This window comes from Amaranthus tricolor, chromosome 5 (assembly GCF_026212465.1).
Source record: "Amaranthus tricolor cultivar Red isolate AtriRed21 chromosome 5, ASM2621246v1, whole genome shotgun sequence".
Taxonomy (NCBI): Eukaryota; Viridiplantae; Streptophyta; class Magnoliopsida; order Caryophyllales; family Amaranthaceae; genus Amaranthus; species Amaranthus tricolor.
Genome location: NC_080051.1, coordinates 20,950,358 through 20,976,945, shown reverse-complemented (window position 1 = coordinate 20,976,945; position 26,588 = coordinate 20,950,358). Strand labels below are relative to the sequence as shown.

At 33.9% G+C, this 26,588-nt stretch overlaps 2 protein-coding genes across 5 annotated transcripts; one reads left to right on the top strand and one right to left on the bottom strand.

The window, feature by feature from the left end:
- The first annotated feature begins 5,773 nt into the window (after positions 1–5,773).
- On the top strand, positions 5,774–14,713 carry LOC130812628 (U2 small nuclear ribonucleoprotein B''). Of its 3 annotated transcripts, none has more exons than XM_057678163.1 (10): positions 5,774–6,306; positions 6,738–6,800; positions 8,068–8,149; positions 8,248–8,322; positions 8,568–8,646; positions 8,849–8,888; positions 9,172–9,266; positions 9,386–9,455; positions 13,696–13,778; positions 13,869–14,713. In XM_057678163.1, the coding sequence occupies exons 1-10, from the start codon at positions 6,019–6,021 to the stop codon at positions 13,897–13,899; spliced, it is 906 nt and encodes a 301-aa protein (XP_057534146.1). In that variant the 5' UTR covers positions 5,774–6,018; the 3' UTR covers positions 13,900–14,713. The 3 variants fall into 3 exon arrangements, with proteins under 3 accessions (XP_057534146.1, XP_057534147.1, XP_057534145.1); XM_057678164.1 differs by lacking the exon at positions 13,869–14,713 and adding an exon at positions 12,476–12,526; XM_057678162.1 differs by lacking the exons at positions 13,696–13,778; positions 13,869–14,713 and adding an exon at positions 9,552–12,428.
- A 254-nt stretch (positions 14,714–14,967) lies between these two features.
- LOC130812627 (inactive protein kinase SELMODRAFT_444075-like) lies at positions 14,968–21,222 on the bottom strand. 2 transcript variants are annotated; one of them, XM_057678161.1, is made up of 11 exons: positions 20,873–21,222; positions 20,672–20,748; positions 19,710–20,325; positions 19,030–19,184; positions 18,854–18,948; positions 17,769–18,727; positions 17,502–17,662; positions 16,325–16,401; positions 16,095–16,242; positions 15,846–15,995; positions 14,968–15,415 (listed from the first exon to the last, which is right to left on the bottom strand). In XM_057678161.1, the coding sequence occupies exons 3-11, from the start codon at positions 19,906–19,908 to the stop codon at positions 15,200–15,202; spliced, it is 2,160 nt and encodes a 719-aa protein (XP_057534144.1). In that variant the 5' UTR covers positions 19,909–20,325; positions 20,672–20,748; positions 20,873–21,222; the 3' UTR covers positions 14,968–15,199. The 2 variants fall into 2 exon arrangements, with proteins under 2 accessions (XP_057534144.1, XP_057534143.1); XM_057678160.1 differs by lacking the exon at positions 20,672–20,748.
- Between the last annotated feature and the right edge of the window lie 5,366 nt (positions 21,223–26,588).

Below are 26,588 nucleotides of genomic sequence, written 5' to 3'. Positions count from 1 at the left end.
ATAAATTTTAATTACTACCTCTTCAAATGGTAATACATTGAAATAGATTTTGCGAAAAAAAAATAAGATGATTAAAGTACAATAAACATGACGAGAAACTTATTATGAAATTTTCACACCAAAATTACACTAAATTTTCATTATCATTTTCATCATTTAATTATTAATATCGAAATGGGCTGTTAGTGACACCTCAGCTTGTAAAATACCTGCACCCAAAAACTTTTAAAAGATAATAAAAATAAAGTGTAGAAAAAAAAACATTCTTACTACTATTTTCTTTCATTGTTTTTGTAGTTCACATTTTCGCTTCTTATGTAAAACGAGATTTGCAGCTTATGTTGAGTTATTATATGGTGGAACATAACCATTATACTCATGTGAATTAAATTGTATTAATTATGAATTATTTCAATATTTATGAATAATTAAAATGCATTGGTTCATTTCACTCATGTGTCTTATAAGCTAAAGGAGAGTCATTTTACAGTGACTCTTTAACTACGTTGTCATTGGTACGATAAGTTTATAGGTCAGTTGAGTGGCTTAGATGATCAAGAACTATGGCTTATGGTTGTCGATTTATAATTTTTGGATATTTTCGTAAACCTATAGAATGACAATGAAAGGTGAGAGTGTGTCCTAGTGATAAATCAAGACACAATGCAACCATCGATTTACAGTATACAGAGAGTCAGAGATGATTGGTTAAAGCAAATAGGTTGTCAACTGACATTCGAGATCATTTCATACTGCTTAGTGCGCTTGATATACAACCAACTTTATTATAACATCGATTGAGCATAATTATCCTAAGGTTTATGCTGATATGAATTGAATATATAACATTAGGTAAGCTATTAGACATAAATAAATGGATGGTAAGTCTCCTACACAACACTGTCTATATTTAACAACATAGCATATTTATGTGATTTGGACAAATATAGATGCTAATGGGCAATTGACTCATTTATTAATGACAAACCCTACATCCAATTAGTTTTCGTTTACACGGCCTGATGTTAGGGATGGCCATGGAGCAGGTTACCCGGAACCGAACCGGTCTCGAACCGCTTGAAACCGTCCCGGAATCGGAACCGTTCGCGATAGGTTCCGAACCGGCCCGAACCGCGGAACCGTGAAACCGCCGGAAAAAAATTGCTTGAACCGGACCTAAGAACCGCAGGCCGGAACCTAAACCGGTCCGGGTGAACCGGCCCAGCGGTTCCATGGAACCGGAACCGGAAAATAGTCGTTACCTAGCCGTTGCAATTTATTCTATAAATACACATCACTTTCAATCATTTTCATTCACAACTCATCTCTTGTCCTACTCTCTCTACTTAATTACTTAATTACGCAATTATTCTCTTAATTACATAATTAGTCTTTTAATTATTTCTTAATTTAGTTAATTACATAATTAGTCTATTAATTATTTATTTATTTCTTAATTCTATTATTATTTCAATACATCATGTCTTCTTTTTTGAAAAAAGCCTCTAAAAAAGTTACTAAAGTGGCAAAATCATTGGGAGGTTCTAGCTCCAAAAGAAATGCCATTTCAACTCCGTCGGTATCAACAACACCTTCGATTAGTAATTATAATTATAAACCAAATTATCCAGAAGGCTACGACCAAGAATTACACAATTATGCAGAAGAACTGGAAAGAGAAATACAAATTGATGAAGAAGAAGAACAAGAAGAGGAACCAACGACCCCTATTGGGATACATAGATCTCGACAGTCATCAACAAGATCACATGAAGAACAACTACAACAACAACAACAAAGACAAGCTCGTGGTAAACGAGTCAATTTCAAAACTATCGGTTAGTTTTATAATTTTATTCTTCAAATTGATTAAATTTTAAATTATTATTTATTTATATATTATGGTATTTGAGTATGTCTTTATATTTAAATTTAGATGAAGATGAACCAGTAAGACAACTTTTTCCAGCAATGTCACCTCCTAGTGGTAGCGCTGTTTCACATGTGTGGTTGTATTTTACAAAAGAACCAACCAACAATCCAGATGTTTTCTTATGCACTTGTCAAATTTGTGAAAGTCAAGGAGTAAAGCCCTTAGTTTCATACAATTTCACCAGAGGTAAATACTTTTTAAGTTTTTTATACATACATTATATATTCATATTTTATAAATCAAGAATGTATTAAAAATTCATTTATTGTGTTTTGGGAATACGTGTTAGGTGGTGGTACGAGATCTTTTAACAAACATTTGGCAAAAAAGCATGGAATCACAAAAGAAACTCATGCAGCAAGCGGCAGCGGGACCACAAGTGGAAGCCGACAGTGGGACATTCCCAGCACAGGTATGCCTTTTAAATATAATCGTAATGATATGATTGATGAATTTTCTATATATGTAATTTGTGATGAATTGCCATTTAACCATGGTGAAAGTAGGGCATACGAGCATTACACTAGAAAAACTTTGCAACCACAATATAGAGCAATCCCTAGGAACACTCTTAAACGACGCACAATTAAATTCTATGAATCAATGCGCTATGAATTAGTAGAAATGTTTAAATCTTTTAATGGTAGGGTTAGCATAACAACTGATATTTGGTCTGCTCACCCACATTTAGAAGCTTATATGTGTATAACAGCTCATTGGATAGATCAAAATTGGATTATTCAAAAAAGAATAATTGCTTTTGAGGCAATGCTCGAAAGACATACGGGTGAAAACATAAAATACAGATTAATAGAGATATGTAAAGAATGGAACTTATTAGATAAGATATTTTGTTGTTCTACTGATAACGCAACCACCAACATTAAATGCATCGAACTTTTGTATAACGAACCTGCATTTAGTTTTATTCTTGGGGGTAGATTATTACACGTACGTTGTTGTGCTCATATAGTAAACTTATCTTGCCAAGCAGGTATAAAACAATTAAGTGATTTATTAGATCCCATTAGAGACATAGTGAAGTGGCTTAGAATTGGACAGATAAAGAGAAGATATAAGCAATTATGTGACTATTATCAACTTAAAAAAGTGTATTGGTCATTAGATACTCCTACACGTTGGGGATCAACCAACAATTTATTAAGAAAAGCGATTGCTTATCGTCCAGTTATAACACAACTTTATAGTGAGTGTACAGATAGCTATATAAGTGATGACACATAGGAACTAGCTATAGGTGTACAAAAAATATTAGAAGCGTATGACCACGCAACTAAGATTTTTTCATATGTTTACGAACCAAACGTTCACTTAGTAATAAGTGAGTGTATTACTATTTTTTATCATCTTCTTAAACATTCGCATGATGATACTAACTTATATTTAAAGTCGATTCTTGCAGATATGATGGATAAGTGGAAGACATATTTTACTGATTTTCCTTTTATTTATGGAATTGCGACAATTTTTGACCCATGTTTTAAGACAGAAGTCCTTACTAAAGTAATTGGATTTTACTACCAATCATTAGATCGCTCGCCTAGTGATGTACATAATTATGTTGGAACTTGTAAAAAAATTTTAGCAGAACTTTATGATTACTATGCTAGTGTATAAAACCCAAGTCGCGATACGTCTAGGCGTGCTAGCATCTCGGCACGTCCCTCTTATTATAATTCCGTAATAGCTAACATAATAAGCCAAGATGATAGTTTTATAGGATCATCTTCTTTTTCACCCTCCACTTCATATTTAGAATTAGATAATTATCTTAAACATCACTTTGAAATTGACCAAGGTAGCTATAATATTTTAGAATGGTGGAAAGAAAAATCTATAAAATTTCCCATATCATCGAGAATTGCAAAGGATATCCTTGCAATTCCTGCTTCTACGATTGCGTCGAAGTCTGCTTTTAGTGCAGGTAGAAGAGTTTTAGACGAAAAGAGATCTCGCCTTGCTCCACATAGTATTCAAATAAGTGTTTACAAGAAAGATTGGGATCAAGCGGAGCTTCGAACACAAGGACTAAAGAACGATGATGATCAAGGCGATGATGATGATGATCCATGGATGATGATGATGGATACATCTGCATCATCGTCAGGAGGAGAGTCAGCGGAAGCATTTAACCAACTAAATGATGATGACGAAGACGAATAGGATCAATCGGACAACGATCAATCAACATTCAACAACTACAAATAAAAGGTATGACAAAGAACTACGTGGGTTTTGATTCCTTCGGGATACATAGACAACTTAGTATTCCTTTGGGTACTAGGTTCAAGTCCATTTTCTCCCTCTTTTTTTATTAATCATCTTTATCGTTGATTCGTTTCTTATTAATTTATTTTTTTTCATTCTTTTTAGTAAATATTTTAATAACAATGACAAGCAATGAATTTCGCTAATAATCAAGTAATCATCAAAGGTACGTCCGCATTATTATAGTATTTTTATATTATATTTAAAGGAAAAATAAAAATGGAACCGATGGTCCAACCCGCCCGACCCGCGAGTTGGAACTGCCGAAATCGCCGAAACCGCCTCATGAACCGCCAAGGAACCGTTTGGAACCGCCCGGAACCGGAACGTTCGAATCAGGTTTCAAATGAAACCGGAACCGGCCCAACCCGGACCGTGGCCATCACTACCTGATGTTATCATGATCAATACCACATACAAAACCAACAACAAGAAGTGACCACTTTGTGAGATTGTTGGTATGACGCCAACAAATTACATTTTCTTAGTAGAGTTTCTTCACCTGATGAGGGATAAAGTTGTAGTTTCATACAATTGGGTGTAGGAGAGATTTACAGATTTACTTAGGGGTATTCAAATTCCAAATGTAATTGTGACTTATCGAGATGAGGGTTGTCTTCATACCCGTGGTATTTTTCAAATATTTCTCAGTCTCTACCAAATATTTGTTGCTTTATTTAATATATTAAACTAATTCATTTTTTGTTCTACAATTATAGGTGTTCGACATTTGTTATGTATATGACACATGGGAAATTAATGATGTGGAGAACATGGTGAACATATTAGTGATGGTAAACAAAATCAGCAAGGAGAGATATTTAGGTGTACATAGGAAGTCAGGAACCCTTTGGTTAATTGTTCCACAGTTGGTGAATTCGAATGCTGTTGGAGAATATTTATGATGTTTGTTTTTAGAGAAATAAAAAGGTAATTCAATATATAACGGGAACCTAAATCAAACATAAAGAGAAGGTTGTGAGCGTATGAACGAATAACTGTGCTTATATGGGTAATTAAACTACTGGTAAAGTTGAGATCCAACATTCTTCCTTTAACTACTACCTTGATATCGATAGTAATTCTTTTGATACTCTATTTAAAAGGACATATTAACAAATAACAAATAAATAAGCCAATATAATACAAGTATTAGAGGTTTCTATGAGTATCATTCCATAGGCGTTGCATGCGATCAATGTATTACAACGTATCAATTCATGATTTGTCAATAAATCAGATATAACATAACCGTAAGCAAGATCTTGAAAATTATGTGTTTGAAATATGCAGTTGTGTTTTTATAATACTCATGGATTACCTTGTACTTGTCATACGTATATATGTGAGAAATTACAAAGTGGTGTATATTTGGATGACAAACATCCCTCTTGGAAGACCTTGAGATATAATTATGGAAGAAACCAACGATGATGTGTGTAGTGCAAATGCTAATGATACGAGATACTCTCAATTATTGGTGGATGAAGTCCTTAAAGCAAATCTTATCATTATTTAGCGTATGACTTATGTAGTTGAAGGATATATTCACCTAAATAATACTGATATACCATCTTAGAAATTACCTCAATATATTATTTGTGTAGTGAAATTCGTTGTCTAAGCTTTGAAATCGGGGAATTTGATGTTCGAGTATAAATGTAGCGATTTGTAGAGAGTCAAGAGTGTTATGACTTATGAGGGTTTTAGAGTGATAGAGACAATTTCATTAACCAAAACATCAAGTCAAGTGGAAAAAAGAGAGAGAAAGAGGCAAGGGGAAAAGGAAGAGAAAGATGGGGCAACCATCTTACGAAGCATACTACCTCCACCATAGCCGGCAGCAACAACAACCAGAGTTATACTACCCCCATAGCATTGCTGAAACTCGAACCCCCAATTCAATATACTCTTCCCACCACGATCCCATTTCCGTTCGCATTCCCAAAGAATTACGCCATATTAATACCCTTTTCGTCTCTGGTCTTCCTGATGATGTTATGCCTCGTGAAATTCATAATCTCTTCCGTCGTCGTCCCGGTTTCGATTCTTGCCAACTCAAGTTTACTGGACGTGGCAATCAAGTGTGTATCATTTGTCCCCTATTTTACTAATTTTATCTTATTGTTCGTGTTGTAATTTCAAAAAATCGCTTATAGTTTTACCCTTAATTTGGTCTTTTCTTTCTTAACTATGAGTTTGTGATATATTTGATGAATGTTTCTATCTTTTTGGTTGATTTTGAGCTTAGCTGTTGGATTTGGACTTGGGTTTTGTGTTTACTTTTAGCTTAGAATTTTTGATGGGTGGTTTTTGGTTGCCGATGAGTGCGCATATCATTGCTTGCTATCAGTGGCGAATTCATAATATATGGTGTACGTGCTGAAATTTGGATGTCATTCATACTTTATAATACAAAATTAATCAAATGAATGTTTGGGGTCATGGCCTAGGCATGCTCAGGTCCTGCTTGCTTCATTGAAGTATTGATAAGTTTGCATCTTTGTTTGTGTAGGTTGTTGCTTTTGTGACATTTCTTGACCATCAATCAGCCGTTATAGCATTACAAGCCTTAGATGTAAGTTTAATTTCATTCATGTTGATTCACATATTAATAAATGTCTTGCGCAGATTGATTTCTACGATTATGGGAGTATTGAAAAGAAAAGACATTTTTACATTGTTCAAATTGGTGTTCTTTCATTGTAACCTAACACACAAGTTTTATTCCGATGCCTTTGTACTAGTATAATGCTGCTTTTGACATCGAAAAAAGATAAAGGAATAAGGGGTTGATAGAAATCAAGGTTAGATAAGAGAAAGGGTGCCAATGATGGCGGTTGTTAAGAGAACTCGAGCAACGAGGATGGGGAGAAGTACTTCTGGATTTCTTTTTATCTAGATACCCCTGTGTGGCTGTGTCCCTATGAATTAGCACCCTTTACCTTTAATTGTATTTTTAGTGGAAAGGGGATGTGGGTTAGAGGATAAGATAATATACATGGATGGTAGAAATGAGTGGTTAAGATGGCAAGAGAGAATATGTTTGTGGATAAAATTAAACGAAAGAGATTGAGACAATTGCCAAAATAGTGAAGGGTGCAAATTGAGCGTGACAAACTAAAATGGGAAGGGTGTTAATTCATAAGGACGGAGGGTGTGATGGATACTGATTCTAACGTACTTGGATGCCTCTTGTTTTGTTTGTAGTATTGCTTAATAGTTTATGGCCTTTGCATACATCTTCCGGTATTTAAAATGTGTAGTTGACGCACTTTGTTTGAGATTGGAATTTCCTTTTGGCTGAATGTTGACAATATGTGTTTAACTTGATCTTTGTCCTCTTTTGAGAAAATTTTTAATCTTAGGTGCTTAGTGTTTTGGCTCTACAATAGTACAATGACAAGTTAACATATTTCTTTGTGAGTGATTTTTTAGAAAGTGATTGTATGATTAGAAGTTGATTTTGTTCTTTGAAGGATCCAAAATTTGAGGTATTTCAGGCATATTTATTGGCAACATAGTATCGGGTTGGTGGGTTTTGAGTACAATATTGAGTAGAAGAGAGGAGAGACAATTTTTGGTAATAAATTAAAAAGGAGCAAGTGAAGGCATGCATTTGTTTTCCTTTAAGGAAGATGAGGGATTGTGGGATAGAAAACCAAAGGAAACTGCGGTTTATTTTAGTGATTGTGAACCGATCATGGGATGTCTGTAATTAATTATACAACTCTAGATAAAAAAGAATCTTGTTGATTCTCAGTGCTTAAACATTTCATGCATTGTATAAAAGTAGTGATCTTTTCTTCTTTTGGATAGTACCTCTTTATGTTTCCTCTATATAGGGTGTAAAATTTGATCCACAAGCTGGATCAGTCTTACATATTGAATTGGCTAGATCAAACTCAAGGAGAAAACGTAAGCCAGGTACAAGTTCAACTCATAGCTTCTTGAATTACATGAATACATGATCCAAATGTAGTCGCTCAGTTCTTACATTATAGTTCATTGCTTTCCATTTGTAGGCAGTGGACCTTATGTTGTGATAGATAATAGAAAGAAAACGACATATGATGCTGAGGGTTCATCTAGTGATGAAGGTACTTTCTGCTGCAACTGACGATGAGGGTGTTTTGTCATTCATGATTTTCCTAAAGCAACCTTTTAAGCGCCACGAACATCATTGATTGTATATCTACTAATGTTACCTTTTGTGGGAATATATTGTTTATGATATTTTCTTCTTTTATATTCAGAATCTTGTTAATTTTATTGGATAGAGATCCAACTGAATTTGCATGTGAATTGCAATTTATGTTGAACTGTAGTGTTGTTTGACATGCAGGTGATAATGCGCCTGATAATCAAGATCAAGGTGAAGGTCCTGGCTCTTCCAACAATAATGATCCCTCTGATGCAAAAAGGTTCTTGAATAATTTAGTGCTATGTTTCAAGAATGGTTTTTTTTTTTTTTTTTTTTTTTTTTTTTTCCCAAATATATATCTGTATGCATTCTCAAATGTTTACTTTACATGAGTTGCTTGTGTGTCTGTGTGTATGCATGCTTGTATAAATTGATCTGGTGTGTACTTCTGAAACAATGACACCTTCTATGATGTTATGCAGTGATGAGAAGAAAGTTCAACACAGTGGGTCTGCAGAAAATGTTGGTGATGGATTCCTCTGCCTATTTTTATATTATGTTTTAATTCGGTCTAAAAATATAAGTTGAAATAGGAAAACATTTTGAGAAATCTTGTCAGATCAAAATTAGCCTTTAACTATTCTTCTAATCATTATAACCTGCCAATGGCCGTTTTTGAAGCTCTTTGCTTATTCATCTGATACTACTATTTTCATTTGCTTTAATCATCTTAAGTTCCTATTAGTTTATTAGACTTGTGGTGCACTTTAATTTACTATATTCTATCTAAATTGTGATTGTAAAGGCCTCTGAAGGTGATGTCAAGCCATGTTCTACTTTGTTTATTGCTAATTTAGGCCCTACCTGTAGTGAAGATGAACTGAGACAAGCGCTATCTCAGTAAGTGATTCTGTCTAATGTATCTTTGCATCCCTTGCATTAGTTCCCTCTTATTGTCCTCATATTTTTCGTATCCCTCAAAATAAGTAATCCAAAGAACAATTTTCTTTTGATTCTAGATATACTGGATTCAATGGGATGAAGATGCGTGCTAAAGGTGGCATGCCAGTTGCATTTGCGGATTACGAGGTATTAAATGCTTGAAATCTCTTTAAACCTATATTTGTCACTGCGTGTTGATTCCTTTTATTTTCATTAATTTTAGAACATTTACTTGGTGACTAGAATAAACTTAGGTGTAAACAGGGAAAAGTGGCTTACAAAATAAAAATTTTACTTCCTAATGGAGGAAAAAAAGAAGATAATGTAGCTGATATTTTTAAGATTGGAAACCTTGGCATCTGCCCGATCAGCCCCCAACTATCATGGTTGCTAATTTTTCCTTGGACTTTATCACAACAATCTCACCTGCGCAATCACCGGGTGAATCTACTTGTGTCTGGATAACTGGATTATAATTTGCCTGATTTTGTTGTATCTAGAGTATCTCCTATGGTAACAATTTTCACATGCTTTATCATTTGCCTGGATGTGCTTGACTGTGAATGGCTATATATTATACTCTCTCTTATTCTAATCAAATGTCCCATACTATTTGGTTTTGCTCACTTGTCGATGTACAATTTGAATCATAAATATCTCTAATTGAATGACCATTATATCAACGCTACTATATGGATCAAAATGTTTGCCTTTTAGAAAAGATCACAGTAGGAAAGATAAGAGTACTAGAAATGCGAATGCTATGACAGATGAGTGGACATACCTTGAGGGAGGAAATTCGAAATGAAGATATAACAAAGGCTTTAAGAGTTGCAAATATTGCGGAAACAATGAAAGAAAATCGTTTAAGGTGGTTTGGGCATGTGCAAAGAGCTGAAGATGTCATATTAACGAACCGGTAAGAAAGTTAGAAAGTTGGAGCTCGAGAGACTTAAAAAGAGGCGAGGAAGACCGAAGATTACTTGAAGGATAGGAGTGGAAAATGATATGGAGGATCTAGAATTACAAATTAAGATGGTAGAAAATCAGAATGAATGACGACCATTGAAACTGATATGTTGCTTCATGTAGTCAACCTCAATCTTTTGGGATTAAGACTCTGGCATTGTTGTTATTGCTGTTTGAAAACTTTTTTTTTTCTTCGTTAGCAAATCAAATGCACATATCACGAACCTAAAAACTGAGCCAAACAACCAAACCGAATGAACAATAACTATGCTTACTAGCAAATCACGAACCCAAATTGGCCATTGCAAACTATGTGACACATGTTGGTATATTTTGCATCTCATTGTTTCACTCTTGCCAAAATTTCGGTTGTTTGCTTTCTATACTCCCACTTGAGGCTAATGACATTCAATATTTTCCTTTTTCACATAACCTTCACCCTCATGGATATTCTTTCATTTATTCTATACACGTCTCACAACATGAGTAATCACTCATCCATCATAATTAGACCTGTTCAAAAGTATCCGGCTTGGAAACTCGACTCGGATTATCCGGCATCCGAATCTTAAACCGTATATTTTACCCGATTAGTAAAAGGTGGATAATTCGGGCCGGGTACCTGTTTTTCAAATCGAATATTTGAATCGGATACGGATAGTATTTTTGGTAAATCCGGATATCCAGTATCTGATTTTTTTTTTTGAATCCAGCTATACCTAGTTATTTAATTGTTTAGATAATCCTAGAATAGAAAGATGCACCTTTTTCAGTTTTGAGAGTTCATTCTTCAGGCGCCTCTTCAGTCTTCTTCCTCATAGAGTCAAAAGTACTGTCGCAGAGCCCGCTGTACCTCTTTCGGATGTTTTACCATTTTCGATTTTTTTGATTAACTGTTCGGAGGCAGATTAATTGGAATCCACTAATGTCTAACTTGCTAGACTTGACTTATTGTCCTTAGCGTCATTGCTTTTGCTAGAATTATGGTGCTTACTAATTGTGTACTCATTATACACTATACTGATGACTATACACTATGCCGCTTAGTTAATATTTGACAATTATTTAAACAAAAAAATTCTAAAAGAAAAAAAGAGATAAAAAATGCATGGGTGAAAGAAGAAAAGACAAAAATATTCTAAATGAAACCAGGTATCCGGATATCTTAATCCGGGTCGGAACCAGATCACATTTTAAGGTATCTGGAAAACTGGATGTCCGGATATCCGGTTTTGAACTCATAATATCAATTATCTATCGTATCTTGCGCTTTTGTGTTGAATACCATAATTTGCATATTTTCTTCTTTCTTTTGAATGTCAAGGTCTTTTCACTTAAGTATCCACTTTTCTCATCTACATGTAAAGAATGTTGATCTTAATTTTTTCCATATTATCTACCAACTCTAAGTATTTTCCTTAAAGTGTTCTAAATTCTAATATTAAAAGGTGTTAGTTTTGGCTTATATATTCAATTTTTTATTTGGTCTCTTATCTCCAAGGAATGATTAATGGGTGGAGAAGAAGAATCCATGTAGAGAAACTGATATATTCATGTAGTTTATCTCAATCTTTTAGGATTGCATTGTTGTTGTCTCTTATCTCCATAATCTTATAATCTTTGCTCATTTGACACCACATTTGTGAGATGTGATGCGCCGCTTCCATGCAACGATCTAGCAACCTTTGCATACTTAATACTATACATGGGTAATGGTTATAGGAAGCAAAGCATAAAGTTCTTGCTCATTCAAATTCAACACCAGGTTCATGCAATAAAGCATGCCACTTCAGGGAAATCGCCTAGCAACCTTTGCATACTTAATATTATACGTGGGTAATGGGTATAGGAAAAAAAGAGCTTGTCATATCATATCAACTAGGTTTCTACTTCCATAGTTTAGGAAAAGATGTGTTGCTAGGGAGTCTAGTTGACAATTGTTAGCTCCATTTAGATAGCAAAAACTTCTATTGATCTACTATTCAATGCTCATTTCATTCAAGTTTAAAGATGATTTATGTTGACTTAGGGTTCTTAAGTTAAACATCTCTAAAGCATAGGAGCTTGTCTTCCATGATTGCTTGAAACCTTGAATTTCCTTGAAATATTTTGTTGACGATTCGTCTTATGTATAACCTTCTTTAGTATCTATAGCTAGATGGATCCTTTCTAAAATTTTCCCATTGCTTAACTTACAGAGGGAAGGCAGGATCAGTTTGTATACAGTTAGATTCATTCCCAATTACTGAGTGAGTTTTTGGTTCCTTGCAATTTATCACTCCGTCTACCACAAATAATAATCTAACCTTGACTAAATGTACTCAAAACTCATCAAAAAGAGTGTTAGACAAAGCTCTGAAAAGAGAGCAAGTCGATTATTTCCAAAGGAATACATATTAGATAAAACAACTGACCATATGAAACTTAAACGCAAGTATTGAAGACAAATATCTTCTTCTGAGGGTTGAGCTTAAAGTGCGTCTCGCATCGAGGCTCTAGAAAAATCGCTTTAGCCCGAGCTTAGTGATGTACATGAGGGCACTTTAGTAATTTGTCATATAACAAGACAAAAAAAAGTTGTCTTCTTTGTAATTTGTCATGAAGGGCTAAGAAGGGGTGATATAGGAATTAGTTATACTTAGGAGTTTGTTAAGTTGGGGGGAATAACATGTAGACATAATTACTATAAATAGAGGGGAAGGGAAGGGAGGGGAATTAGGATTCATTGAAGTAATAGTTTTAAGAGGAGTTTTATAATTATTGGGAGAGAACAAGCCTCTCGAATGCTTGCATACTATCTTTTTTAATCGTTCTTTGTTTATATTCGTTCTTCGTTATACAATTACATTTCTACATACAAATCGATACATTCAAATACATTTTCTATTCAATCTTAGTAATCTCATCTAATGGCCAAGTCAATCCATGACACTCTCTTCCTAGGCCTCCATACAACTGAATACAATCATTTTTTTTCAAATTTAATCTCTTTGTTGTGGACTCAATTTTTTGTTCTTTTAGATTTAGATTCTTTTTCTATATTCTTCTCTTATGGCTTCTTCGATTTTGGTCTTCCAGTTTTTCTTTTTTTGATTATTTTGTCTACCGCTTTTTGATGGTTTCTTCTTTTCGTTTTTCTTCTTTCAATTCCCTCTTCTATTTATGTCTTTCTCTCCTAAATTTTTCATTTTAAGTCTTCCCTCTTCTAAACCTAAGAGCTGAGAGTTACAAGCAAGCAAGATTTCAACATCAGTTGGTTTCGTTCGTCTATTAATAAATAATCTCGGAGTTTGAATATAAATTGCTTAACTATTCTATTTAAGCTTTGGTGCCGTGTATTCCGGTTCTGTATCGATTTATTTAGGCAATTACCACAAATACTATTTGTGTAATCATTTTAATGCCATGCTCTGTTCAGGAAGTAGAACAAGCTACTAATGCAATGCAAGCACTTCAGGGCAGCATGTTGCCATCTTCAGACAGGGGCGGCATGCACATCGAGTAATCGTCCCATCTTTTTCCTAATCATATTTTTCATTGCTTGTTCAGTTATCAATTTGATTTATCTGCATTTATTCTATTTTCGTTCAGATACGCAAAATCTAAAATGAGGAAGCCATAAAGAACAACTTCCATATATTTCAATTGCCCATTGCGAAAAGCTTGCTGCAAATACAGATATGTGCTATAGATCTCTTTATGCCTCTCGTAGTCTGGTATCTTCTAGTAGATTGACAAGCACAGAAACAAATTCGTGTTACTGCTTATTAGCTCGTGTAATTTGAAGACCATTTTCAGTCGAACATGCAGAATACAAAATTTCACCATTGGTTTTGAAGATCTGTACTGTGTATTGGCTTTATCGTGAATTGTTTTGATCATGGAATTGGGGCATGGATCTGATCACGCCATATGATACAAATCTATTGAAAACTGATCTATACCGTTTTACCTTCTTTCCCGCGATTAGTTTTCTATCTTGTAAATCTAGTGTTTGAATGATTTATCGCTTCCATTTCCTTTTACTACGTTTTGTTGAGACGTTTGTCGCAAATTGGTTCCCTGAAAGAATTAGTAAGCCTGTCATATGCTAATCTACAAGAAAAGGTTCTGGACAATCTTTTAGAAAGACTGGCGAACAAAAAGAAAGTTGTAGGAGTGTAGAAAATTGTATCCCAATCAGCTAAACAAGGGCTCGAAAAAGTTTTCTTTTTGTACATCTTGTACTAGGATCGCCACCTCCTCTTCTCAAGTTTCAACGAGCGAGTTGTAGAATTGCATTATTTTTTAAGATAGTTGTTACCTAGAGCAAGCAACTAAACTTGTTGACTGATTTGATTATCTAAAAGTATTGACTGATAAGCCAACTGTGATGTGATGAAGATTTTGACAAATTATTTATTAGATGTCGGTTTTTTATTAAAGATAAATTGGACCGGAAAACCTAAAGCTGATTTTCTCAATGACATCTTTATTTACAAATCACCTTTTTGTTCTAGCACTTGAAGTTATCTAACATAATATTTTAATGAGCTGCACTTGTGAGAGATTGACTCTCAGTAATCAACCTCAAAATAAATATATGCTAATTTTAGAAAACGTCTCACAATAAAATCGTCTCACAAAAGTTGTGTATTTTAATTTAGTGGACCACGGAACTGTAATAATACTCCATGCTTAATACAATGTATAGGAAAAAAACTTCAGAAGTGGCTATTTCATTCGGAATGGAATAGTATATATGATGCACAAAATGCATATAATATTGACAACCGAATTTCACAAGGCACCAAAATGGAATACAACCCTCTCAAAACCCACCTCCATTATACTATACATTAACCAAAATTATAGGGAAATTCTGGGTCCATAAAACTACCTTACTTCATTCAAAACCCATCAAATCTATCTTGACGTTTCTACTAATTCCTAACCCTTTCGCGTTCCCACAAAGCCGACCTAAGTGATTCGAGGGATAGACTACCCGTGTAAACTTCCGTCTCCTCATTGCGTAATGGACCGCTGAATGATTCTCGATCTTGTAGCCTCATTCTTCCGCTGCGACTCCCAACGTCGTGCCTTGGTGTCGACATAACACTTGAATCCATGAACATGTCACCCTCTAATACACGCAGGACCTAACTTCCAAGCAAAAGATAAAATCCAAACACAATTAGTATATTGATGCACTATTATTAATAGATTATGCTAAACTTGAGAACTTTCTGTTAATAAAACCCTGGTCTTAAGCAATCCTCTCTTTTTTCTCTATTTAGTGCAATCTTTTTGAAAGCTTGGCAAACAAAAAGAAAACGGTAAAAGCACAAATCATGAGAATTTCGATTCACTTGATGTACTTATTGCTGCAGATGATGTTTGTTACCAAGAGTCAGTCAAAAACAACCTTTGTTATCACTAACAAGGGGTAAGTTGTGTATATTCGACCCCTCCAAACACTGCCTAGGTGGGAGCCACTTAATGATATTGGGTTAATGAAATGTACGTTTGTTTCACATTTTAGACCAGGGTTTATCAACTGATATTTCCAAAGACCGATTTTTCCTTTACCTGGGACATTCGAGGCCTAGAGTGAGGGTCTCGTCGTATGCACAATGAAGCAGCATGCATAAGGCAATGAACCTCGGGTTCTAGATACCGGTTAACAAGACGCGGGTCGATTAGCTCATCAATAGCACCGTCTTCCAAAAGGGGCCGTGCCTAGTTAAAGAAACAAGAAACAATAAATAACAAAACATCACAATGGAATAAACTACAAGTTTAAGTAATCCACAAAAAAGCAAATTATGCAGCAAGTACCCATTCAGTAAGGCACTGCTGGCCTTTAGGTCGGGTTAAGTCGACAGCCTTTCTTCCCGTAAGAAGCTCAACAAGTACAACACCAAAAGAGTAGACATCAGCCTTTTCCGTGATTTGTCCACTTTGTGCATACTCCGGAGCTAAATACCTGCAATAATACGTACTTGTATTACATTACCAGAAAATACATGTCATATAGATCAAATAAACGTAAGTACATCAGAATGTACCCAAATGTGCCTATCACTCTTGTTTCGACGCCAGTGTCCCCATCGGGTTGCCACCTTGCCAGGCCAAAATCCCCCACCTTATCATGTGAACCGATATATATAACATCAAATTACAATAGAATTCAAGGCGTTAATCGAAAAGCGCAATAGAAAAACACGTATGAAGCATGAAACTAATTAGCTACTCAAAACTTCTGGTTACTCAGAGATACAACACAGTAAACACGACTAATAATACGCATGCCTAAGGCAAATCGGGCAATCAATCTATAATAGATCACGATAACATTAACATCAGCATTAATCGGCGATTTTAGTGGAGTAGAAGGGGGTGAAAACCCATAATCTTAGCCCTACAATAATCAAGAATAAAAATGTTTCTTTGCAGTTGAAGAGGTTAGATAAAAATTGATTGTCATACTCCCTTTTTTCGCTTTGAATGTCTCATTTGGTTTTTCAACACTATTCATCAATTACTTTTATTATGTGCTTTGTTTTAAATCTATAAGTTAAAACATAGTCTAGTGGGATTTTATTTGTTTCGTCTTATTATTTCTACTCAAGCACAATTAGAGATATTTAAGAATAAAAATGTGCATTGGTAAATGTGCCAAAACCAAATGAGACATTTAAAGAGAATAGGAGGGAGTATTAAAAATATAATCCAATTTAATAAATCATTTAAATTGAGTCCAAATATGTTCACAAGTTAAAAACACCCTTGGTGAAGAGAATTCTATATCCAAGACTTTTTATAGTGTAAAAATAAAGCCGCATCACCGTATCATGACCATATTATAAAGGTTTTAATTTTACTGCGACCGAAATATAGGTTGCAGTTGCCGCAAAATTATCCGTATTGACCGTGATATCCGTTTCGCGACCGAGTCTATCCAGTAAAACTAGGTGACATGAGAATCACAAAAATAGAAACTATCTTACCCAATAAGTATGATTGGTTGGTTAGACAACAGTTGGTCAGAAAAGAACTGATAATTAAACATACAGCTCAGCTTGCAGGAATGCCAATACAATTAACAAATAGACACTTCACCGGATGTGATAGTTTCGTCGTTTATTTCATTTTTTAAGTAGAAAAACACAATTAACATACCAAACAAACAAAACAAAATTATTTTAAAAACCTTCAAAAAAAAAATACTAAAAGAGAATGTACCAATGGTTCATAATCATGGGTGAGTAAAATGTTGTTTGGACGCATGTCACGGTGAACAATGCAACCCACTCTGCATTCTTCGTGTAGATATCGTAGCCCTCGAGCTGCTCCGACTGCAATCTTTTGCCGAGCAAACCATTCCAATGGGGGTTGATTACGTCCTGCGATCACATAAACGTAGCAAATTCAACCAAAACATAAGTAAAACTTATACCCCGAAAAAACCTTGGAAATTTTGGAGTAAACGCTTTTCGTTTTTAACATTACCGTATAAATGGGCATCTAGGGATCCATTGCATATGTACTCGTAAACCAGCAACCTTCGTTTATCCTCAATACAATACCCAATAAGCATAACGACATTTCGATGCTGAGCACAGCTCAAAACTTCTACCTCGGCACAAAACTCTACGTCACCCTGTGAACTTGCTAACTTATGCTGTTTCACAGCTATAGCTTGACCCCCGGGTAGTATCCCTCGATGGACCGACCCAAAACCTCCCTCGGCCAAGAAATTTGACTCGGAAAATCCACTTGTTGCAAGCTCAAGCTCGGCATAGCTAAACCACCTTGGAGGTTTTCCAAAAACCGGTGCCTTATGCTGGCATATTGAGCAAAGCGGAGGAGGTCCAAGAGGAGGACTTCTTGACAGAGACATCGCGTCTCTTACATTTCCACTGAACTCTAAATCGGGCCTATATCTTCTAGACCCAACACCGGAATCCCTGTCCAATTGAGAAAATTTCTGCAATGATTTCCCGGATTGTCTTTTCTCGAGCTTCTGAGAGGATCGTAAATGTGAAATTACGTATTCACCCATCCAAGGCTGGATTCCTGAGCTTGTTGAACTTGAACAAGGGGACACATCCTCATCGTCTGAATCTGAGTCTGATACAATTTCCCGACTTTCTTTCATAAGGATCATATCACTCTTCTTCGATTTTTCACTCGTTTCAGATGGTGCAAAAGGGGATGTTCCAGGATCAGAGCTTGATACAGATGATGTTCCTGCTTCTGTTGCAGTAAATAGCTCAGGACTACTGCTTGGAGTCACAACTGGTCCTCGAACTTCATCGGTTTGGCCACCCGATGGACCAGCTAGTTGAAGCTCCTTCAAAGGAGATGCGACCAACTTTAGTCTTAGTACTTTTGCCTGAGAGCGTTTCATAACCACAATGTTGCAATGGAGCTCGTCCATGCAACGTTTTCCTTCTTGCTTGAGGTCCCTAACCAAAATCAAGATCAGTAAGTCCGAATTCTTTTCACCCGGTTTATATGAAACTAAAATGATGAAAACTTTCTTCATGAAACCGAAATGATAGGATGCACATAAAAAGGAAAAAGAAAATTACTTGTCTAATACAACCCAATTAGCCTGAACCTTTTTGGCTTCGGCAGCAACCGCCCCTGGAGGGGAAGCCGAAACTATCTTTATCTTCACATTTATCTGCAAAACAAAGAAGACTATAATCAGCTAATTCAAATGCAAATTAGACTATTCCAAACAATGGAAGATCAAAAAGGAAACCTTATTTGGATCATAGACATCATGTAGCTGGAGAATCATCTGAGAACAAGAATCTGTTAGCTCAATTTTCTGCTCTGAACTTGTACCAGCAAAGAGCTTCTTTTGCCCACTTGCACAGTCTCCAGAAAACCTTGGAAATACCCATAACCTCCTACCTACAAAATGTATCATGGAGTATATATTTAATCAGATGTATCCCAACTAGAGGTGTTCAAAACAGACCCGATGACCTGATATTTACCCGACTTTGAAACCAAACCCGACTTAACCGGACAAAATCAATGTGGACACAAGACACTGATTTTGAACCGACCCAAAACAAATGACCGACATTGACCCGATAACCCGAATGAACACGTCTAACCCCAACTTAAACCTCCATACCAAAAATACAAATACATCACATTCACAAAATCCAAACACAAGACAATTCCAGATTACTTTCCAAATTCAATCACTATCACAAACAGCATCAGAAATTTAAAAAATGACTTAAGGGGTACCACTTCCCATCTTCTATCTCATTCCAGACTTGATCATAGCTTTTAGAAGCGGGATATACCGGGTATGGCGATAATGATGAAGTACAAAACAATTTAGTACAAGTTAAAACCCAGAAATCAAATCAAAAATAAATGAATAAAAAGTAGCCTAAAAGTGAAATTTGAAAATTTTGTTACCTGAACTAGGTGGAGGGACAACCACAATCAAAGTAATACAATCTCCAGGTTGAACAACATGACTCAAAGCCCAAACAAGAGCTGCTTTTGGGATTTCTTTTGATGCTTTTACAGCCACCAAAACCTTCTCAACATTCTCAGAAACTGATGAACAACCCTTTTCTAGTATACTTTCTCTTTTCTGCTGTTGCCCACTCATTTTTTCCCACAAATTTCAGCAAAACAATGATTTCAAATTTGTTCCTTTTTCCAATAAACACAAAAGTTGAAACCCCTAATTATTAAATCATTCCATTTACCCTCTTGACAAATCATGCATCATAATTCATACACAATCCAAATGGGAACCCACAACTGCTGAATTTCTTCACAAAGCTCCAAACTTGAACACTATTCTATAGTATTGACCCAAGAATCTTCTCCATTGACAAGACCCATTTTAACCTCCAAAAAACCCATGTTCTATTTTTTCCACAAATAGTAAGAAATCACTAAACCCTTGTAAAATTTGTAACAATGAAGAAAATGCTGCAATCTTGATTGATTATAGTGATGTTTGTTCACAAGAACAGAAGCTTCAATGAAAGGAAACAGTGAAACAGAAAATCATGAAAGTCTGCAACATTGAAAAGCACATTACAATTATCAATATTTGCATAGAAAATGACATATGCTTAGAGCCCAACACCTAATTTTATTACCCTTTTTCTTTGAGCAGAAGTATATATGTGTTTTTAGAATAAAACCCTTCAAATTAATTGAGTCAAAAATGGTATTTTTGACCCCTGTTTTTAGGTACTTCCAAAGAAAAAATCTGAAATGTTTATTACCCTTTAGTTCTATACAATTAATCAAATCATTGATAAGACTAAACACAAAAAAGCCTCTGAAAATTTCACCTGTTCACTAAACTGGAAATTTTATTAAAAAAATAAAAAATAAAAATAAAAAGATGAATATACCCCAAATGTAATCAATCACTTCAACCCAGCCAAACAAACACCAATCAATCAGTCAACTCTTTTTTGTATTATCATATCTGTCATAATAAATTAAATTTAAAATAAAAAATTAATTAAAAAGAGTTTATATTCTTTACCCTGAATTTAGAATAACCCATTAATGGCAATTTAAAAATAAAGAAGGGAAATTTTATTACTTACAGAGTATGTGACAGTTGAGAAAGAGAAGGGAAAAAAGAAAAATGGAGATTTGGGAGAGTATAAAAAGCGGGAAAGAAGAAAGAAAAAAAGGGTATTGAAATTAAATTAAATTAAATGAAAAAGGGGAAAAAGGAAGACATAGCTTTACTAAGATTAAGTTTGAAATTTGAAAAATGGGAAATTTGTTTTATGTATGAGAGTGAAGAAATAAATGGGAATGGTTGGATGTTAAGAAGACAAAAAAAACTGGGAAGAAAAATGAAGAATGGGAATGGAAAGCTAGAAAGAGCCAATGTAAGGAAGAGAGAGAAAAACAGAAGAAACAAAAAAATGAAATGATTATTGTTTTAGGGATTACAAGTTGCAGAAGAAGAAGAAACAGAAGAAAAAGATCAATGGAAGAAAATCATTTTTATAACTGTATTTATTCATTATTCAATTAAATTATACTTTTTTCGTTCCATAATCTTTTTCTACTTAGGAATATTAAAGAGAGAAATTTGATACCCCTCCTATTCACCTTAAAGTCTCATTTGACTTTTCACGGATTTTAAAGAAAGTTAAAAGTGGGACTCTAAGGGTAGAAAAAAGAGGGGTATTATGGGTTTTAAATGTAAGGGAGGAAAATTATAATGGGTAATGGAGGGTATAATTGAAAATAGGATAAAGCTACTAAGGGCATAAAAGTCAAAAACCCATATCAAAAATAGAAATGGAACAATCAAGGTGACTTGACCATAAAAGAAAATTAGACAGATAAGCTGAATAGGAGGAAGTATAATATTTAGAAGATGTTCATATGAAAACTCGTTGAATTCGTGTTAATGTATAATGTATATTTTTTTATTACTACAAATTTTTTTATGAGACAGTTGTAAGACGACCTTTATGTTTGAGCTAAATTGCCCGATAATAAAAACTTTTAGCTTATAGGTTTCTTGTTTTGAAGTTGTTTTACTGTGAAACGGTCTCATACAAGACGGGTTGATTTATTACTGTATTTTTTATAATTTTTTATTATGTGTATTTAAAGATAATAAAGTTTAAAATTTACTTTTGAAAATTGTGCAAAAAATAAATGAGAAAAATAAAAAAATAAGAAAAAAACATATATTATTTATTTATTTTTTAATTAATTTTGTTTGGAGTTGGCGTTGTTCTTGTGGGGGAATGGAGAGAGAAGATGAAGGGAAACGGTAAAAAAAAAAACCCGATCCTTAAATTTCGCCACCCTTTTCATTTTATCGCCATCCCCTCCAAATGAAATTACGAATTTGCCCCTGATTTTTAAAAAATTACAATTTTACCACTCATTTCAAATTTCTTATTTATAATAATAATAATAATAATTAACTTTTTATATTCTTAAAAAAATATAAATAAAATTAATAATAATAACAGTAATAATAATAATAATAATAATAATAATAATAAAATTAAAATTAATAATTAAAAAAAAAAATTGAGTCGCCCAGAATTGGGCGCCTGAACCATGGTTCAGCCACCCGGAACCGGGCGACTGGACCCCGGTTCAGGCGCCCAATTCTGGGCGACTCAATTTTTTTTTTTTTAATTATTAATTTTAATTTTATTATTATTATTATTATTATTATTATTATTATTATTATTATTATTATTATTATTATTACTGTTATTATTATTAATTTTATTTATATTTTTTTTAAGAATATAAAAAGTTAATTATTATTATTATTATTATTATTATTATTATTATTATAAATAAGAAATTTGTAAGGAGCGGTAATTTTGTAATTTTTTAAACTTCAGGGGCAAATACATAATTTCGTGGGAAGGGGGGTGGCGATAAAATGAAAAGGGTGGCGAAATTTAATAACTCCCAAAATAAATGAAAGAGAGGGGAGCGGTGCGAATTGTGATGCGAGTCACAGTGGTGAAGTCGAGGAGACAACGAGATTGGGATTGTGTCTTTGTGTCTTATTTGAAATTTGTCACTTTTTTTGAATATTTCGTCCGTTTTATATTAGTTGTAATACTGATAAAATGCATTATTTATTAATTATTTTTAATTTGTGATTAGTTTTTAATTTATAGGTTAAATTATGATCAAGTTAGATCTTGTTTGATTTGTCTCGTTGCAAAGATTATTAATATCAAATTTTTATAATTTTTTATCATAAATAATTAGAGATATTAAATATTAAAATAGTGCATTGAACTACGTGAAAAAAAATAAATGTTGCAAGTAAATTGAAATGAAGAAAGTACTTTTTTTTAGATGAATACTTACTTTTACTTCGTACTTCCTTCGTTCTTGATTACTTTGCATCCAAACACATTTTACACATTTTAATGCATTGTCAAATTATTTATATTTAAAGTTATAAAAATGAAAATGTGTGACGAACTGAATAAAATAGAATCTCACATGAATATATTTTTTTATATGATAGTCGCAATATGCAAAATACTTCGAATGATGAATAGTACAATGTTAATTTTGGTTATCTGCAATGTTTTCTTATTTTGAATTTTCGCAATTTTGCAACATTAGTTATTTTATCCTTATTTTTATTTATACTCCATATATGATAAAGAAGCATCATTTTATGTGTACTTAATACTGCTAGGGATATTATAAATACTACGCATTTGAAAATGACATTTCTTAAAGCTGGGAAGAACTATTTAGAATATCTTAATCGATCACTGTGTTTCAGAAACCACCATTTAAAAATAAATCACAATTTAAAAAATGTCACCTTATTAAATCCCTCCACATGAATGTAATTTGTGAAGTTGTCAAATAACAGTTATTAACCTAGAGTTGCTCAAAAATATCTTTATTTGCTTAATTATCCTTCATTGACTTGACTTATTTGATCTAATATTAAATACTTTGTCATGTTTGGGAACGATGATTTCATTTGAAAATTTGAAATTAGCTCAAATTTATTGTTTGGCAAATCAAAAAATTTCAAATTTAGTTTTGAATTAAATTCCACCATTGTTTTTAAAGTTATTAAAGTTGAAAATTTGAGAATGACTACCCAAACCTTGTCATTCTCAAATTCTTCATTTATGATTTCATAATTGAAATCCATAATTTGAAATGAAATACATATTCTCAAACACTATATAAATATTTTTCCATTACCACACAATAGATGTTTTATTTTGTTTAAATAGTGAACAACAACTCGGGTGTTGTATGATTGAAATTTCTCAAATATATTAAAAAGGTAAATTTATCGAGTTGCATTTTGATATGTCTTGGCCAATTTAAGGAGATACATAAGCATAAGATGGATGTAGTAGTTTTGCAAATGTTATGGTGAATGTGTGGACAAACCAAGATGTATAATATCAAGAACCAGGTTTTGAGAGAGTCCAGAGGTTTCACCCGTCTTTGTAATGAAAAGCCACCGACACGCATGGGAGAATGGTGGGAAAAATTAATGTTGATGGGAAGAGAAGTCGTAGTAGGCTTAAGAAAATATGGGAGGAGCAAATTAAGAAGAATGAGTTGCACATTTCTAAAGACTTGAGTAGGGATAAAAACCAGTTAGAGATCAGGTGTCGTTTTTGAGTCCTAGACCATTGATAGTTATATTTGCCTTTTTATTTTATTTATGTAGGCCTTGATATTTGGGGTAAAATCGACTTTATTCCTCTAGTCCTCCCTGTAAAGGGAGTACATGTATGGATTATCCGTAACCTTCCCTTACTTAGACCCTGCTTTCTAGCGAGATATTAGATACGATGATGATGATGATATACTTGTCTTGTCTTGTCTTGGCTTGGCTTGGCTTGTCTGGCAAAGTATCTTGTCTTATCATGTCTTGTCTGGCAAAGTATCTTGTCTTATCATGTCTTGTCTTTAGAAGAGCTAAGGATTGGTTGTAACCTCCTTTCAATAGTAAAGTTTGTCATCTTCTAACCCTTTTAAAACTTTTTTTATAGATATATTGAGCAGGATACACTGAATATAATAATAATGATTATTATTATTGTTATTGTGGTAACTTTCTTAAAATAATCCAAAATATAATGAGTATTTTGAGAAGATGATTAGAAATAAGATTATTCTAATAGTTTGAAATATTTTGAACTAATTAGTTCTAGTAATTATATTGAACGAAATAAGTCATAATTGTAATTATTTTTAACAAATTTCCCAATCATTAATTATTATCTTATTAAAATGTTTTAGTTAGTATTTAAGTCTAAATGTGGCCATTTAGGAGTAATTGGCTCACCACTCATACAAGGTGAACATGAAATTAATTGAAATAAACTCAACCCCTACACTAATCGATGATTCTTGGGAGTTATTGATTTATTTTTAAAGAAATAGTTTGTTAGAGTTAGTCTATTTTATAATTAATAATTTTATAACTTAATATTACAACCTTTCACAACGTACATGTATTAGAAAAGAAAATCAAAGGGATAAAGTATAGTTGTATTAAAGTCGCACAATTTGTATCCTTGGTTTGAATAACATAACATCATTCTTTAATGGCAAAATTATAATAGCAAAGTTATAAGAAATTATCTAATCTATATCTTTTTTCAAAAACTACCTTATGTAAAACTTTTTATAAAAAACTACTTTATATAATACAAATCTTCACAAAACACTACCTTTTAACGAATTTTAACAGTTGACCGTTAATTTTGGCCTAAACCATCATGTGACACTCACGTGACCTCTTAAAAGAGACCTTCTTTATCTGGTCCGTACCTGTATTCGTTTCTGTACCGGAACCGGAATCAGCACCGGTTCTTTTCGTTGAAAGTGACCCAACTGCGACGTGGATCAATGACCCGAATCCACTAGAGGTCGTGAAGGAAATAAGGAATACACCAACCCCGCCGCCGCCGCCACCTCAGCAGCCGCAATTGAAAGTGATTAATTTGGATAATCCGATTAAAAACAACAACCCAGCTGAGATTCAAACTTCTCAACAAAAGCCAGGGTTTTTTACCAGAGAATTGAATTTTTCTGAGTATGCCGGGTTAAATGGAAGCGGGTCAAAGAGTAATGGAGGTTAAAAACCCGAATCCGGAGAGCTATTGAGTTTTGGTGGAGGTGATAGCAAAAGAAGTAGTACTACAAATTCGAATGGAAATGTGGGTATATTCGGTTCGAATTCACAGTTCATAATTGATGATTGTAACAACAAGAAGAAACGATCCCCAAATTCGAGAGGCAGTAATGACGAAGGAATCATGTCTTTTACATCTAGGGTGATAATGGCGTCGTCAGGGATTGGAAAATCAAGCAACAATGGCGGAGCTGATTCAGAGCATTCCGATTTTGAAGCGTCGGTAAAAGAAGTGGATAGTTGTATACTGGTAGCTGAGCCAGAAAAACGTCCGAGAAAACGAGGCCGAAAACCGGCTAACGGAAGAGAAGAGCCATTAAATCACGTCGAGGCAGAGAGACAACGGCGTGAGAAGCTAAACCAGATGAAGAAGGTCCCTTTTAAGAGTCACGTGAATGTCACGTGATGGTCAAAGGCCAAAATTAACGATCAACTGTTAAAATTCGTTAAAAGATAGTGTTTTGCAAAGATTTGTATTATATAAGGTAGATTTGTATTATAGATTAGGTAGTTTTTTATAATTTTGTCTTCTTTAATTTATTCCCAACAAAACGCCGTCATAATAAAGCTTGAAATTCAACGCTCGCCCTTTGTTATTTCTTCCATCCCATTAAATTTACATTATT

What these genes read in the sequence shown, in the direction of transcription:
- LOC130812628 (XM_057678162.1), top strand. Translation starts at nt 6,019, where the DNA reads ATGGGGCAACCATCTTACGAAGCATACTACCTCCACCATAGCCGGCAG. An exon ending in TTACTGGACGTGGCAATCAA is followed by an intron (nt 6,307 to 6,737) that starts GTGTGTATCATT and finishes TTGTTTGTGTAG; the next exon opens with GTTGTTGCTTTTGTGACATT. An exon ending in GGGTTCATCTAGTGATGAAG is followed by an intron (nt 8,323 to 8,567) that starts GTACTTTCTGCT and finishes TTTGACATGCAG; the next exon opens with GTGATAATGCGCCTGATAAT.
- LOC130812627 (XM_057678161.1), bottom strand. Translation starts at nt 19,908, where the DNA reads ATGAGTGGGCAACAGCAGAAAAGAGAAAGTATACTAGAAAAGGGTTGT. An exon ending in TGTCCCTCCACCTAGTTCAG is followed by an intron (nt 19,185 to 19,709) that starts GTAACAAAATTT and finishes TACATTTTGTAG; the next exon opens with GTAGGAGGTTATGGGTATTT. An exon ending in AGCAGTGCCTTACTGAATGG is followed by an intron (nt 15,996 to 16,094) that starts GTACTTGCTGCA and finishes TTCTTTAACTAG; the next exon opens with GCACGGCCCCTTTTGGAAGA.